Below are 15,906 nucleotides of genomic sequence, written 5' to 3'. Positions count from 1 at the left end.
GTGAAGCCATCTGGTCCTGGACTTTTGTTGTTGGAAGATTTTTTTTTTTTTTTTTTTTTGCCGTACGCGGGCCTCTTACTGTTGCAGCGTCTCCCGCCGCAAAGCACAGGTTCCGGACGTGCAGGCTCAGCGGCCATGGCTCACGGGCCCAGCCACTCTGTGGCACGTGGGATCCTCCCAGACCGGGGCACGAACCCACGTCCCCTGCATTGGCAGGCGGAGCCCCAACCACTGCGCCACCAGGGAAGCCCTGATGGAAGATTTTTTTTTTTTGGAAGATTTTTAATCACAGTTTCAGTTTCATTGCTTGTGATTGGTCTGTTCATATTTTCTGTTTCTTCCTGGTTCAGTCTTGGAAGGTTATACCTTTCTAAGAATTTGGCCATTTCTTCCAGGTTGTCCATTTTATTGGCATAGAGTTGCTTGTAGTAGTCTCTTAGGATGCTCTTTATATTTCTGCGGTGTCTGTTGTAATTTCTCCTTTTTCCTTTCTAATTTTATTGATTTGAGTCTTCTCCCTCTTTTTCTTGATGAGTCTGGCTAATGGTTTATCAATTTTGCTTATCTCCTCAAAGAACCAGCTTTTAGTTTTATTGATCTTTGCTATTGTTTTCTTTGTTTCTGTTTCATTTATTTCTTGTCTGATCTTTATGATTTCTTTCCTTCTACTAACTTTGGGTTTTGTTTGTTCTTGTTCCTTCAGGTGTAAGGTTAGATTGTTCATTTGAGATGTTTCTTGGTTCTTGATGTAGGCTCGTATTGCTATAAACTTCCCTCTTAGAACTGCTTTTGTTGCATCCCATAGGTTTTGGATTGTTGTGTTTTCATTGTCACTTGTCTCTAGATAAGTTTTTTATTTCCTCTTTGATTTGCAGTGATCTCTTGGTTATTTAGTAACATATTGTTTAGCCTCCATGTGTTTGTGTTTTTTACGGTTTTTTCCCTGTAATTCATTTCTAATCTCATAAAGTTGTGGTCAGAAAAGATGCTTGATATGATTTCAGTTTTCTTAAATTTACTGAGGCTTGATTTGTGACCCAAGATATGATCTATCCTGGATAATGTTCCATGCGTTCTTGAGAAGAAAGTGTAATCTGCTGTTTTTGGATGGAATGTCCTATAAATATCAATTAAACCTATCTGGTCTATTGTGTCATTTAAAGCTTGTGTTTCCTTTTTAATTTTCTGTCTGGATGATATATCCATTGGTGTAAGTGAGGTGTTACAGTCCCCCACTATTACTGTGTTTCTGTCGATTTCCGCTTTCATAGCTGTTAGCAGTTGCCTTATGTATTGCAGTGCTCCTATGTTGGGTGCATATATATTTATAATTGTTATATCTTCTTCTTGGATTGATCCGTTGATCGTTATGTAGTGTCCTTCCTTGTCTCTTGTAACATTCTTTCTTTTAAACTCTATTTTATCTGATATGAGTATTGCTACTCCAGCTTTCTTTCGATTTCCATTTACATGGACTATGTTTTTCCATCCCCTCACTTTCAGTCTGTATGTGTCCCTAGGTCTGAAGTGGGTGTCTTGTAGACAGCATATATGTCTTGTTTTTGTATCCATTCAGCGAGCCTGTGTCTTTTGGTTGGAGCATTTAATCCATTCACGTTTAAGGTAATTATCGATATATATGTTCCTATTACTGTTTTCTTCATTGCTATGGGTTTGTTTTTGTCAGTCCTTTTCTTCTCTTGTGTTTCCCACTTAGAGAAGTTCCTTTAGCATTTGCTGTAGAGCTGGTTTGGTAGTGCTGAATTCTCTAGCTTTTGCTTTTCTGTAAAGATTTTGATTTCTCCATCGAATCTGAATGAGATCCTTGCCGGGTAGAGTAATCTTGGTTGTAGCTTCTTCCCTTTTATCACTTTAAATATATCATGCCACTCCCTTCTGGCTTGTAGAGTTTCTGCTGAGGAATCAGCTGTTAACCTTATGGGAGTTCCCTTATGTGTTATTTGTCGTTTTTCCCTTGCTGCTTTCAATAATTTTTCTTTGTCTATAATTTTTGACAATTTGATAACTGTGGTTCTCGGCATGTTTCTCCTTGGGGTTATCCTGCCTGGGACTCTCTGCGCTTCCTGGACTTGGGTGGCTATTTCCTTTCCCATGATAGGGAAATTTTCAACTATAATCTTTTCAAATATTTTCTTGGGTTGTCTCTCTCTCTCTTCTCCTTCTGGAACCCCTATAATGCGAATGTTGTTGCGTTTAATGTTGTCCCAGAGGTCTCTTAGGCTGTCTTCAGTTCTTTTCCTTCTTTTTTCTCTCTTCTGTTCCATGGCAGTGAATTCCACCATTCTGTCTTCCAGATCACTTATCTGTTCTTCTGCCTTAGTTATTCTGCTATTGATTCCTTCTAGTGTAGTTTTCATTTCAGTTATTGTATTGTTCATCTCTGTTTGTTTGTTCTTTAATTCTTCTAGGTCTTTGTTAAACATTTCTTGCATCTTCTCACTCTTTGCCTCCATTCTTTTTCTGAGGTCCTGGATCATCTTCACTATCATTATTCTGAATTCTTTTTCTGGAAGGTTGCCTATCTCCACTTCATTTAGTTGTTTTTCTAGGGTTTTATCTCGTTCCTTCATCTGGTACATAGTCCTCTGCCTTTTCATCTTGTCTGTCTGTGAATGTGGTTGTTGTTCCACAGGCTGCAGGACTGTAGTTCTTCTTGCCTCTGCTATCTGCCCTGTGGTGGATGAGTCTGTCTAAGAGGCTCGTGCAGGTTTCCTGATGGGAGGGACTGGTGGTGGGTAGAGCTCACTGTTCCTCTGGTGGGTAGAGCTCAGTAGAACTTTAATCTGCTTGTCTGCTGTTGGGTGGCGCTAGGTTCCCTCCCTGTTGGTTGTTTGGCCTGAGGCAACCCAACACTGGCGTCTACCTGGGCTCTTTGGTGGGGCTAATGGCAGACTCTGGGAGGGCTCACGCCAAGGAGTACTTCCCAGCACTTCTGCTGCCAGTGTCCTTGTCCCCATGGTGAGCCACAGCCACCCCCCACCTCTGCAGGAGACCCTCCAACACTAGCAGGTAGGTCTGGTTCAGTCTCCTATGGGGTCACTGCTCCTTCCCCTGGGTCCCTATGCACACTACTTTGTGTGTGCCCTCCAAGAGTGGAGCCTCTGTTTCCCCCAGTCCTGTCGAAGTCCTGCAATCAAATCCCACTAGCCTTCAGAGTCTGATTCTCTAGGAATTCCTCCTCCCGTTGCCGGACCCCCAGGTTGGGAAGCCTGACGTGGGGCTCAGAACCTTCACTCCAGTGGGTGGACTTCTGTGGTATAAGTGTTCTCCAGTCTCTGAGTCACCCACCCAGTGGTTATGGGATTTGATTTTACTGGGATTGCGCCCCTCCTACTGTCTCATTGTGGCTTCTCCTTTGTCTTTGGATGTGGGGTATCTTTTCTGGTGAGTTCCAGTGTCTTCCTGTCCATGATGGTTCGGCAGTTAGTTGTGATTCTGGTGCTCTCGCAAGAGGGAGTGAGAGCACGTCCTTCTAGTCGGCCATCTTGAACCAATCTCTCTCGGGCTCTTTTTTTTTTTTCTTGCGGTACGCGGGCCTCTCGCTGCTGTGGCCTCTCCCGTTGCAGAGCACAGGCTCCGGACGCGCAGGCTCAGCAGCCATGGCTCACGGGCCCAGGCGCTCCACGGCATGTGGGATCTTCCCGGACCGGGGCACGAACCCGTGTCCCCTGCATCGGCAGGCAGACTCTCAACCACTGCGCCACCAGGGAAGCCCATCTCTCGGGCTCTTTTATACATTAATTTCTTTTTTTGGCCACGCAGCTTGCAGGATCTTTGTTCCCCGACCAGGGATTGAACCTGGGCCTCTTCGGCAGTGAAAGCACGGAGTCCTACACAGTGGATGCCAGGGAATTCCCTCTTTTATACATTAATTTCTGAGCTACACTCTTGGATGTGAGGGATTCCTGCCTGACAGCATGTTGATTTTGCTCACTCTGCAACTTTGTGAAATTTAGTCTCCATTCGATTTCGCTGAGTATGGGAAGAGGAGCATACGGGGGCTCTTCGTTTAAAAAAAAATCCGGTGGCCAGACAGGCCAAGGACCTCCTACGTCATGTGCTCTGCGCTGCGTCTGTGAGCACGGACCGTGTTGACCTGGAACAGTCCGTCAAGGGAGGATGCTCTTGAGGTCGTTCAGTAGTCAAGGAAAAAGAAGAAAACGTCCTGGGATTTGGCGTGGTTGAATCTGGAGGGTTTTACTTTCCACATGCGTGTGTATATGGTTGAGCTGTTTTCACCCCCAGCGCCATGAGTTTTATTTAACATAGTCAGTGGTGTCACATTGAAGCTGGTGTAGACAGGACAGGATGCTTCTGCAGGCGTGGGCTGAGCGCAGGAGCAGTCAGCATATAAGACGCGTAGGGATGCCACTGGTTCCTGTGCGCTGAGTACGGGGTTTTGTGAACAGTTCTGGTTTGGGTAACAGTTTACGTTAAAGAGACGTTTTAATTTTTCACTGTACAAACCATTATGAAGGGAAAGCATCTCAGGACTTCCCTGGCGGTCCAGTATTTAGGACTTGGCCCTCTCACTTCCCAGGGCTCTGAGTTTGATCCCTGGTCGGGGAAGTAAGATCCCGCAGGCCATGCAAAAAAAGAAAAAAAAAATTTTTTTAGAGAAGGGAGAGCATCTGTTTGTCACCAGATGCTCTTTTTATTCCTGACGAGTTGCTCTTTGTTCATCAGAAGTTGGTGCCACGTTGGGGAGCAGACCACAGCCGTTTTACAACAGATTCCTTTTATAGGATAGCACTCCGTTGCCAAAACTTTGCATCAAAAGTTTGTCACCGCTGTTCTTGCCGGGTGCCTCCCCTTTCCAAATGCTCCATCTTGGTTTCTGCCCTGATCTCAGATTTTCACCCTTACTGTGTGCTCAGTTTTTAATAAAGTTCCTTAGTGTTTTCTGAATTACATTAATAATTAGTCCAAATGAGATACTCTCAGAAAAAAAGAAAAGGTTCCGTATTAAACTAAGCGACAGCGCCGTGGCCTGGACCCCTCTCCCCGAGGTGCCCGGTGCCCCGTTGACCCCCGGGCTGGCTCTGGTGGCCCTCCCTGTGGTCACCCCGGTCCAGCTCCTCATGGACCCGCTTCTGTCACCTGGCCTCCCACCGGGTCCTCCGTCCCTCCCCTCTGCCGTCCCCACTGTAGAAGCTGATTTTTGCAGGAATCGTGACCTCAGTCTGCTCTACGTGTGTCCCTGGCCCCCAGAGCCGAGCAGGGCCCTGACCAGTGGGTCTGCGGGGGTGTGGGCAAGCTCTTGGGGGCTCTGCTCAGCATCGTGGGGTCCTCTTCACTCCCCCCCGGCCTCCCTTGGCCAGTCCCTCCACGATCCGCCGCCCTGTAGGGTGGTCTCTGTCAACTGCCCCAGAGCCCCTCCTGCAGGCCCTGGTTTTCCCCATAATCCTGGGAGACCTGTGCCTTTAGTTCCCACATTTTGCAATTTACAGAGGAGGAGGTGGAAGCACGAGCCATTTGCTAACTGGCCCAGTCTTTCTGTAAAGGGCGATGCTGGCCTCTTCACCCTTTTTGCTGTGATGCCCACCTGCATCCCCACACCTCCCACCCGTGACCCTGCCCACCTGCATCCTCACACCTCCCCCCTGTGACTCCGCCCACCTGCATCCTCACACCTCCCCCCTGTGACCCTGCCCACCTGCATCCCCACACCTCCCACCCGTGACCCTGCCCACCTGCATTCTCACACGTCCCACCCGTGACCCTGCCCACCTGCATCCTCACACCCCCCTGTGACTCCGCCCACCTGCATCTTCACATGTCCTACCTGTGACCCTGCCCACCTGCATCCCCACACCTCCCACCCGTGACCCTGCCCGCCTGCATCCTCACACCTCCCCCCTGTGACCCTGCCCGCCTGCATCCTCACACCTCCCACCCGTGACCCTGCCCGCCTGCATCCTCACACCTCCCACCCGTGACCCTGCCCGCCTGCATCCTCACACCTCCCACCCGTGACCCTGCCCGCCTGCATCCTCACACCTCCCACCCGTGACCCTGCCCGCCTGCATCCTCACACCTCCCACCCGTGACCCTGCCCGCCTGCATCCTCACACCTCCCACCCGTGACCCTGCCCGCCTGCATCCTCACACGTCCTACCTGTGACCCTGCCCACCTGCATCCTCACACCTCCCACCCGAAAGTATATTGTGTGCATTCTTCTCTAACTTGCTCTTTTTCAACCTTGACATTGTATCTTTGACATTCACCTTCGGTGATACGCATCCTTCTTTTCCACTGTTGGACGGTGTTCGTTTCTCACTCATCTTTACCCACAGCCCTGTGAGGGAGGAAGAAGTAAACTAGGCAGCACATGGCTTCAGTCCACCAGTCAGGCCTGCACCCTGCAGCCCAGCCAGACCAGGACAGAAGAGGAGGGCGGAGAGGGCAGGATTCACGGTTGCTCAGGGCGGGCGGGGCACTGATGCAGAATGAACTGGCAGCAGAGGACCAGGGGGCTGAGTTGAGGGAAGGATGCAGAAGTCTGTTCTTCCTGAAACCTCTTGATGGTCTCATGTGGCGGTGGGTGTTGTTACACCTGTTTATGACACGTGCTGGGAAGCTTGCGCAAAGTCACAGACCTAACACGGTGGAAACCCAGGTCTGGGTATAAACAGTGCCACGTATTTGTTGCCGCTTCCCCGGCCTTGGCCCTCATCTCACCCCGGCGGGTGCGCCCTGGGTGTACGGACTTTCTCTGGGGACCGGTTCCCGTCAGCGTCACTGGTCCCACACCCAGCGGGTCAGGCGTGGCCGTCAGAGTGGGTGGTGCTGGGCCGGGGGGGGGGCAGGGGGGGTGGTGTGTGCCTGGCCCCGGCCCTGACCCTGACCCTGACCGTGACCCTGACCGCGCTGTGTGCTTGCCCACAGGGGATTTCCCAAGAAGGCCAGCAGAACTGCCCGCATCGCCTCGGACGAGGAGATCCAGGGCTCGAAGGATGCCGTCATCCAGGACCTGGAGCGGAAGTTGCGCTTCAAGGAGGACCTGCTGAACAACGGGCAGCCGGTACAGGGCGGGGTGTGCTGGGGTGGGCGGGGTCTGGAGCTGCCCCCGAGCCCTTCCCTCTCCCCCAGGCCTAGGGTCCCGAGTCGCGTCCTCACCGCTGGCCCGGTACCCCGAACCCCCACGTTCCTCTGCGTGGTGAGGCTTGGGTCCGGGAAGTGGGGAGGGGAGAAGGCTGCTTTCTGCTGCCTCCTGTCATGGACCATTCCTGGGGCATCACAGCAGGTTGGAGGGAAGGGAGGGAGGAAGGACTGAGGGTGAGGCCGGGGTAGGGCAGTGAGGACCTGCGACCTTACAGAGAAAAAGGAACAAATCCCGCTGGAGGGGTAGGCGTGGGGAGATCCATGCCCCCCAGTGACCTGTCTCTGCTGGAAGCAGTGAATCGGAATTAAAGTTCCAGAAGCAGAATTCGGATTCCAGGCCCTGCAATGCTTCTGCACAAAAAGCATCTTTCCTTAGGAGACCATGGCTGGAGTCTAGAGTGTTAGGAGACACGGATTCCGTCACCTGAAAGAGGAGCCTTGCTTCCCATCCTCGTTCTAGTCTGTCAGGGCAGGACAGCTCAGCTCAAGGAGAAAATAGGAATTCTGTTTCAAGGCTGCAGAATTCTGAAGTCGACCAGAGTAGCTCTGGTGACAGTGTGGACAGATGTTTCCTCCAGTGGACCTAGTGTTTCCTTGCCAGTCTTTTTTGTTCGGTTTTGGGGGTTACTGACCCTTTTCTTATCACATCGGAGTACTTCAAGGGGACAGGAAAAGCAAGTCTAGCAAAGGAGATCTCAGGTAGGGGAAAGGAGCCTTTTGTGCTTTATTGTGGGGAAATTTGCCCAGCTCTTAAGTAGAAGCAGAAAAGGGCCTCTTTGTATAAAATCTCCCTCACACACCTTTTTCAGGAGAGAGAGTCTCTGAACTAATTCAGTTTTCTAGGAATTGTAATTATCAAGCGTTGATGGATAAGAATGTGAGCACAGGCCGCATCTGACGGGAAGATGGTGACTAGAGGAGGGTGTTGGATGCTGGTCTTAATTATTATCAGGATCCTGACCTGAGCTCAGGAAGATTAAAATGCTAATGAGTTCCTGTGTTGGTGAGTGATGTCGAAGAGAAGATTTTCACCAAGGGAAAATATATTCTCCCTGAAATAAGTGGTTGCACGTGTAAGTGTACGTATTCTGGAAGTTTGCCCTGGCTCTGTCAACCAGAGCCTTTGATAGATTAAAACAAATACTTAAGGGAACTTTTTCAATCCAGGTAAAGGCATCTCTCCAGGTTTTTTTTTTTTCTTTTTCTTTTTCTTTTTTTTTTGGTTGTTTGTTTAAATATTCCTTATGGACTAACTCTTGGTTAAAAAGTAAGACTTCTATAAGCCCTAACGTTATACTACGTGTATTTATTTTCGTTATATATATATCATATGTCTCACGTATAAATATATATTTTTGGTATTTGTTTGTTTAGCAGTGAATGACATTTCCAGTGTTTTCCATAGATTTCCACATTTGAGAGTTTAAAAAAGACAAGAAAAGTAAGGTTTCCTTTCTTAGAAAATGAGACCCTGAAATAGCTTTTTCCTGATGTTGCACATCATTCCATACTTACTTCTGGCTTCTTAGAGCTCGTCTGTCCAAACGGCGTAGTAGTTCAGAAACAAAACTATGAAGTGACTTTGCTTCCTGGTGGGAGCAGGTACATCTGGTGGAGGCCTGGGTGTCACACGATGCTTCTGCTCCAAAGGGACGGGGTGGCTTCGCTCCAGTCCTCGCTGGGATGCTGCTGTAGTCGTCCCTGCAGACGTTAGGAAGGCTTTTAAGAGAGCAGGTATTTAAAACTCTCTCTGAAAACTGAATTCATGATTTTTTAACACACGTGAGAAAATTAAACAGCACCTTACTGTACGAGACATCCGTGCAACAGACACTGCCCCTGCCTCTTCTCACCCTCGGCCCCTTCTTTACGAAATGAAATAAGTGGAGCTTCAGGTCTTGTCGTCTGGCACTTGTCTTATTTCTCTTCCCGGTCTCCGCTGGGACTGGAACCAGCAATTGCTGGAAGTCAGCAGTTTACCCAACATATTTTCCTGATGAGATCGTTTCCAGTAGAATCTGTGTCTAGATTCACGAGTTTGGAAGTTTATCTGAAATAACTTGTGCAGGATTTGGGGGGTTTTTTTGTGTTTGTTTTTGGGGTTTTTTTTGGATTCTGCCGTACCAGTTACTCTCTATCTTGAATCAAATGCTTGTTTTTAAAATGCCCCCGATGGGCCGATGGTCATATTAGAGCCAGCGCTCAAGAGCGGCCATCCGCCCAGCAGACAGAACACGAACGTGGACATTTCTCTCGTGTTTGGCCCAAAGCGCCGGCCGGTCGGTGCAGAAGCCTCACCGCCCTCTTTGCAGACAGTCTCCCCAAGTAGGCTCGTGAGCCGTGGGTATCAGCTCAGCAGGCATCTTTCACGGCCCCTCTGCCAAGTCCACGTGTGTAGTCATCTTTTGTGGGTTATTGCATGTGCTTGTGTTCACCTCGGATACCCAGCCCCTTTGTGGGTTATTGCATGTGCTTGTGTTCACCTCGGATACCCAGCCCCTGGGAAGCCCCTGTCAAAGCAGAGAGGACCGTCACTGCCCGCTGGCCTGAAACTCCCTCATCAGGCAGTTCTGAAGCCTGTGGATGGCTATGAAAATAACATTTCCTGTAAAAAGAACATTTTGCTGTTTCAGTATCTTTTTTCTCTATGTTTATCGTCAGGGGTAAATATATGACTCGTACTTTTAGGTGACTTCTCCCCTGTTGCTCAGTCTGTGCTCTGTCAGTTGGTGGCTCTGAGGATGGGTCACCCCACCTCCCAACCCAGGGTCAGGACCAGAAGGGCCGGTGAGAGCAGCTGAACAAGGGGAGGAGAGGACTCCTGTGCGTACGGGCGTCAAGGCGGAGAGGGAGCAGTTGCAGAGAACGGCCAGCGTGTTTGCTATTTCAGCTCTTTTTCCTGAGGTGTAGCGGCATTGTGGTTTTTCTGATTTCTGTGACTTGCTTCGTCTAGAGGCTGACGTACGAGGAAAGGATGGCACGGCGGCTGCTGGGTGCCGACAGCGCGACCGTCTTCAACGTCCAGGAGCCTGAAGAGGAGGCGGCCAGCCAGGTACCCCGTTCCTCCTGGCTCCCCAGGGTAGCAGATTACCCTGTCCCCTCTCCCTGCCCTCCTTACGGACAGTCTTGGGGTCAGCTCTGTGGAGAGCAGGGCGGGTCAGAGGAAGGAGCATTGTCATCAGGTCAGCCTCCCAGCCAGCGTTTACTGAGCACATACTGTGCTGAGTGAGTGATGGGATTTATTTCGGTTGGCGACACCTGTTCATTTTATCTTCTTATCGATTCGTTTCTCTCCTTTCAAGTATCTTTCTGTTTTTCCTGTCCTGGGCTGTAATGCAGAATAGGTTTGTGTGGAGGAACATATGTTCACTGAAATTGTCTGAAATCACTAGTGACTATTTCCAATTATGTTCTTAATATCTCATCCAGGTAAAATACCTATGTACGGGAAAGACTGTTTTCCTCCACGGATGTAGTTGTAAAGCACTAATCAGCAGAGAACCTAAAATGCTAACATTTTGTTCCCCTGTTAACACCAAAAAATAAGTCACTTCATGGATTTGATGTAAATAAACTGTTTTATAATCTCCACTGCTTCTGTTTGGAGTCTCCAGATGTAGTTCGGATAAAAGAAAGCTTTGTAACACAAGTTTAAAGGATCAAGTAAACTCTTTCTCGTGTCTCTTAAGAAATGGATCAGCCTTCAAAATCTGAAAGGTTCTCTGTGTTAAATATCGCTGCCACACAGCTTCACTTAAAGCTGCAAATCTTGTGAGATTCTTGCTGTTCTGTACTGGGCTTCACTTCTTTTTTTTCTACCATTACAGGACCCTGGGTCTCCTCATGCTTCTGTAGGGAGTCCTCTGGATGGTCAAAAGGTCACGCTTTCACCTTTCTTTTCTCCCCAGTCTTTCCCTGTATCTGTTTCTTCTCTTCTTCCTCGTTTACCTGTGTATCTATAGTTAACTGCCACACATTAACTATAAGTACTCCGACCAGTGTCTATTTTCATTTAATATCAGATGGACAGAATTAACTGCCATGTGATTTTCGTGTCATTTATTTACAAACTTGAATTTGATTCTGTCCTTTGTGGCTACTCTGAATTTTAAATTGTGAAAAGTTTCTCATTTGTTAAACCTTTGTAGGGGGAAAAAGAGCTAATTCTTAAACTGACTGATTTGATACTATTTAGACAAAACAACTTGTGTATTTTTTGCAGTTTTATTCATACTGTTGAATTTCTTCCTTCAAGGCAACAGACTGTTTTGTGAAGGTTGAGTACCTTAAGGGAAAACCTCGTTAAAACCACCTTTCATTTAATATTAAATAGAGAATATCTCATAATGGGCTGCCTTGTCTTTACTGTACTTTGTCAGCAAGAGATCTGCAGGCTCCCCCTTCACCACCAGAGGATGGTGACGGGGACTTTGCTCTGCTCCTGTGTTTTTCACCAAACATTTGACGGACCGTCAGTCCTCGGGAGGAGAATGGCTGCTCAGAGCTGCAGAGCTGAGGGAGAGCCCGAGGCTGTGTGGCGAGGGTTGTTAGGAGGGATTGTGGTACCATTTCTCCATCACTCGTTTGCTGGGAGACCAAGTGACCTTGCAGCTGCCCTTCTGAGCAAGTGCCCCACCAGACGGAGGAAGCAGTGTGCCGTCATGTTTACTGTTTATGAATGGTTTAGGAATGACTGTTGCCTTTTTCTTTCTTCTCCCCACCCCAAGAGAAGAGAGAAGGAAATTCATCTTCATAGTTGGTTTGGTTTTTTTTTGGATCATAGGACTTGAGGACAGTCTGAAATATCGTACATACTTACTTCCAGATGTTCTTTGTTTTATATGGAGTTGAATTGGGCACAGGCTCCTTTTTTTAGCTCTGTGGTAAAAACATCACTGTCTTCTGGGCGCCTTACTGGAGAGGGGATAAGACGTGGGCCTTGGGGGACTTGGTACCGCGTGGACCGAGGTCGGTGACGTGACCCTTCTCTCTGATTCAGGAGTACAAAGTCTCCAGCTGTGAGCAGAGGCTCATCAGTGAAATCGAGTACAGGCTGGAAAGGTCCCCTGTGGAGGAGTCAGGGGAAGAGGCTCCCTGTGGGGACGCGTCTGTGGAGAGTGGAGTGGCCCCATTCTTCGAGACAAAGCTGAAGCATTTCAAGATCTTTGAGGGGATGCCCGTGACCTTCACGTGCAGAGTGACCGGGAATCCAAAGCCGAAGGTGAGCTGCAACAAGGCTTCTTAAGAGTTGTGTTCCCCGGGGATGAGCTTGGCTCCCAGCATGCCACACGCCATTGCAGCGTTAGGGGGAACAGGTGCAGACTAAGCTTCTCAGTACCCGTGATGTAAAACGCTCGAGTTCAGGGCCGTCCTCAGGAGCCACTGGAAACCAGCAAGGGTAGAAGAGTAGAACAGCATAGGACAGAATAGAATAGTAGAATAATGGACAAGGAGCTTTTCATAACCCACATCATTTACTCATATGATGTTGCCATTGTTACACCCAAATTGCAGACGACCGGGCTGAGCTCAGGGGGGTTAATGAACTTTCCCCGGGTCAGAAAGCTGTGAGTGGCCAGGCTTGAACTTGAATCCGCCCTGTGCTCTGTACCAGACAGAGGAATAAAGCTACCACAGGTGATGGAAACTGCAGATCTTTAGTCTACAAAACCAAGGCCGCCTGTGTTTACAGAGGCGGTGGAAGCAGGAATACTGTGAGAAAGGGTCCTCCGAGAAGCTTCTGGTACCGAGGATGAGGCCGGCCTGGCCGGAGCCCTGTTCCTGCAAGCACGTGGGGATGCTGGAAGGAGGGAGGGTGGCCCTCTCTTTAAGGAGAGACTGGAATCACTGCTCACTGGCCCCGCAAAGTGGCAAACAGGACTACACTTTTCCCTAGAACTTGAGAGAAGAGAATAAAAGAGGCACCCATGAGAAGCTGAAACTCCAGATTCACACTCTCACAGGATACAGAGCCCAAAGCTGAGAAATTAATATGAAATTTAGTCCAGGATGATTATAATCCTAAGGTTTCTGGCAGAAGCAAGTAAAAATTGCCCCATAAAGGACTTCCACACTGGGGCCTGTCAGACATCTACAGGGCAGGAGGGGGGGAAAGTGAGCTCACAAGAAAAACTCACAGACCCTGCGAGCAAACAGGGTCCACAGCAAAAGAAACGGGAGAACAGAAGCCACAGTGCCACACAGGATAGAGCCGTCTTGAGGGGACTCCTCTGAAATTACTGTGTTTAAAGTGATGGAAACAATTCTAAAAGGAATAGACACTTTAGTGAAAGAATAGGACCAGACACAAGGCACATGTAAAATAAGCATGCAAAAATGAACACTGTACTCCCTGAAATTAACATTTCAACAGGGGCTGGTGTGAAAGAGCCGGAATGAGACCGCGTGAGACAGGAGCAGGGGCCGGGCCGGGGCCACACCTGAAACTGTGGGGGGCTCGTGCTCTGGGCTCCCTCCGTTGTTCTGTTTTCACAGTAAGGAAAGTTTTACCACCGTACTCTCCCTAAAACCGAATCCCAGCCCCACAGTCAGAAAAAGATAGACCAAAAAATTAGCTTTATATTTTCAGAGCCATTGCCACCTCCTAATGAGACTTCACAAATCAACTGTTGTTAGAGAACACACGTCTGTATTATCTTGACATCATTGGATCATTGGTGTGTGTTCACACACATGATATCAAATGCATGTATTAAAAATAAACATGCAGCTTATGAGTGGAACTCATAATTATATCATGAACTTCCAAAATAGTCACAAAAAGAACCCCACGTTCTTTTTCAACCTTACTCAAGGCACGGTTACTGATGGGCTTCTAAGATCACTGAATCCTGTTCTTAAAGAACGTTATGTTCGCCCGAGAGGCGGGCTTTTGTTTTAACGTGACTGTCTTGTTCTCCTACGACCTTGAATGTTTCACGGCCGTTAAGAGGTTGATTTTCCAGAGCGTTTTCCTGTTAGATGTTCTTCTGTTTTCCTGGCTGCCATTCTTTTTCTTCCCTCCCTGGTTTATTGAAACCTGTTTCTCCTGCACATGTTCTAGCAATTATATTAGGATTGTTGGCGTATGGAATACTCATCGTGTTTAAAAATATATAATTTTTTAGCTTATGGGTTTTTTTTTTTTAATTTGTTTATTCTGCCCTTGACATGCTTGTTCCATTGAGATATGAGAAGATGGAAGAGAATTTCTAGTTCACCCTGTTTTCATCTCTTGTACCCTTCCTGCCCTGTGTTTTAGCAGTCTTGGTAAAGTTTTGGAACTGTCTCTTAATCTCATTTGAAAGTTGGATTCCAAGTACAATAGAGGTGAAAAATATGATTAAAGGAGAGAAGTAGGGCTTCCCTGGTGGCGCAGTGGTTGAGAGTCCACCTGCTGACGCAGGGGACACGGGTTCGTGCCCTGGTCCGGGAAGATCCCACATGCCGCGGAGCGGCTGGGCCCGTGAGCCATGGCTGCTGGGCCTGTGCTCCGCAACGGGAGAGGCCACAACAGTGAGAGGCCCGCATACTGCAAAAAAAAAAAAAAAAAAGAAAAATATTCTAAAGAACTGGCATAGAGGCAAGAATGCAAAAGGGAGAAATTATGTACTAATCCCAGCTTCTTTGTTCCATTGGAAATATCCAACCACTAAGAGTATGATAATTACAAAGTATCACGCCTTATGTAACTTACCTTTTAGAACTGAAAGTTATTAGTCTATTTGATGGTGAACTTTTAGGTTCTGGAGATTAATAATATAGTTCCTATAAATGAACTGACTGAAAGCTAAGGGTAGGAAAAGCTGCAGCGGTCAGATCCTGATGGTTCTTGCACTTATCTCCTGCCGTCTGTTTGTAGCCTTTCCCTGTCTTAGACATGGAAGCTTCAAGAAAGATTTTTCAGATTCAGAGGCTTTGACAGGGAGTGGAATTGGAAGGCCAGCTGTGGTCTCAACTGACATATTGATTTACATGCAGGAAGAATTTCATTTTAAAACTGCAGGCTCTGAACTAAGTTTCTTCTGTTGGGAATCAGGAATGCTTTTGGTTGCAAGGAACAAAAGTGACCACAAAGAACCTGCCATGGTTTGAAAAGGGAGGATGTATTTCCCTCCCGATGGCAAGCGTGGAGGGGCCAGTGCGGCGTCCTGGCTGTGTTAGGGCTGCCGGCTCTATGACCCAAACTGTGGCCCGTCTTCAGCTGTGCAGTTCATGATCAAGTCAGAAATAATAACCAAACCATGAGAGACCCACGGACCCAGGATCTTGCTTAGAGGTGAGGGAGGGAAGGACGACCCGTAGAAGAGCTCGTTTGACCATTTAGAATTTTCTTATTTAGTCAAGATTTTTACTTTATTTCTCACATTTAATTTTCCATCACCCCAAGTTAAAATGTTATTTGAAAATGATTATACATTTCAATACTACTGTGTTTTCTTTAACGTAGTGGAGCTGAGGAACTGTAACCCTCCGTCCTGTGCCCCTCGGCTGGGAATTAAAGTGATAGGGTTCCCCCATCACCCCCCTCACCTGCCCCAGCTCCTCACACCCTGTTCTGTTTGACATGATTCCAAGGAATCGCTGGGGTTTAGGTTCTGGTTTTGTTGTCTACAATAACCTTCTTACCTTTACAAGTAATACATTTTCATTCAGGACACTTGAAATAGAAGCAAAAAGCAAACTGGGCGCCAGTGCTGAAACCATCACTGTCCTTCATGTACATAGTGGATGAATGTAAATGCCTGCTTACAGACGTCTCTTTAAAAATAAAAAGCGGC

General features: G+C 47.9%; 1 protein-coding gene across 5 annotated transcripts in view; it reads left to right on the top strand.

Annotated features, from left to right (window-relative positions):
- Positions 1–15,906, top strand: part of PALLD (palladin, cytoskeletal associated protein) — a 398,579-nt gene that overhangs the window by 361,230 nt on the left and 21,443 nt on the right. For 4 of the 5 annotated variants that reach the window (XM_060155854.1, XM_060155858.1, XM_060155859.1 and 1 more), the window contains 4 exons: positions 6,911–7,046; positions 10,080–10,178; positions 10,954–11,004; positions 12,126–12,347. In XM_060155854.1, the coding sequence (XP_060011837.1) occupies positions 6,911–7,046; positions 10,080–10,178; positions 10,954–11,004; positions 12,126–12,347 (508 nt within the window). The remainder of the gene's footprint in view (positions 1–6,910; positions 7,047–10,079; positions 10,179–10,953; positions 11,005–12,125; positions 12,348–15,906) is intronic. The other variant, XM_060155855.1, reaches the window with a different exon arrangement.

Source organism: Lagenorhynchus albirostris, chromosome 7 (assembly GCF_949774975.1).
Source record: "Lagenorhynchus albirostris chromosome 7, mLagAlb1.1, whole genome shotgun sequence".
Classification (NCBI taxonomy): domain Eukaryota; kingdom Metazoa; phylum Chordata; class Mammalia; order Artiodactyla; family Delphinidae; genus Lagenorhynchus; species Lagenorhynchus albirostris.
This window is presented reverse-complemented; position numbering and strand designations above follow the sequence as displayed.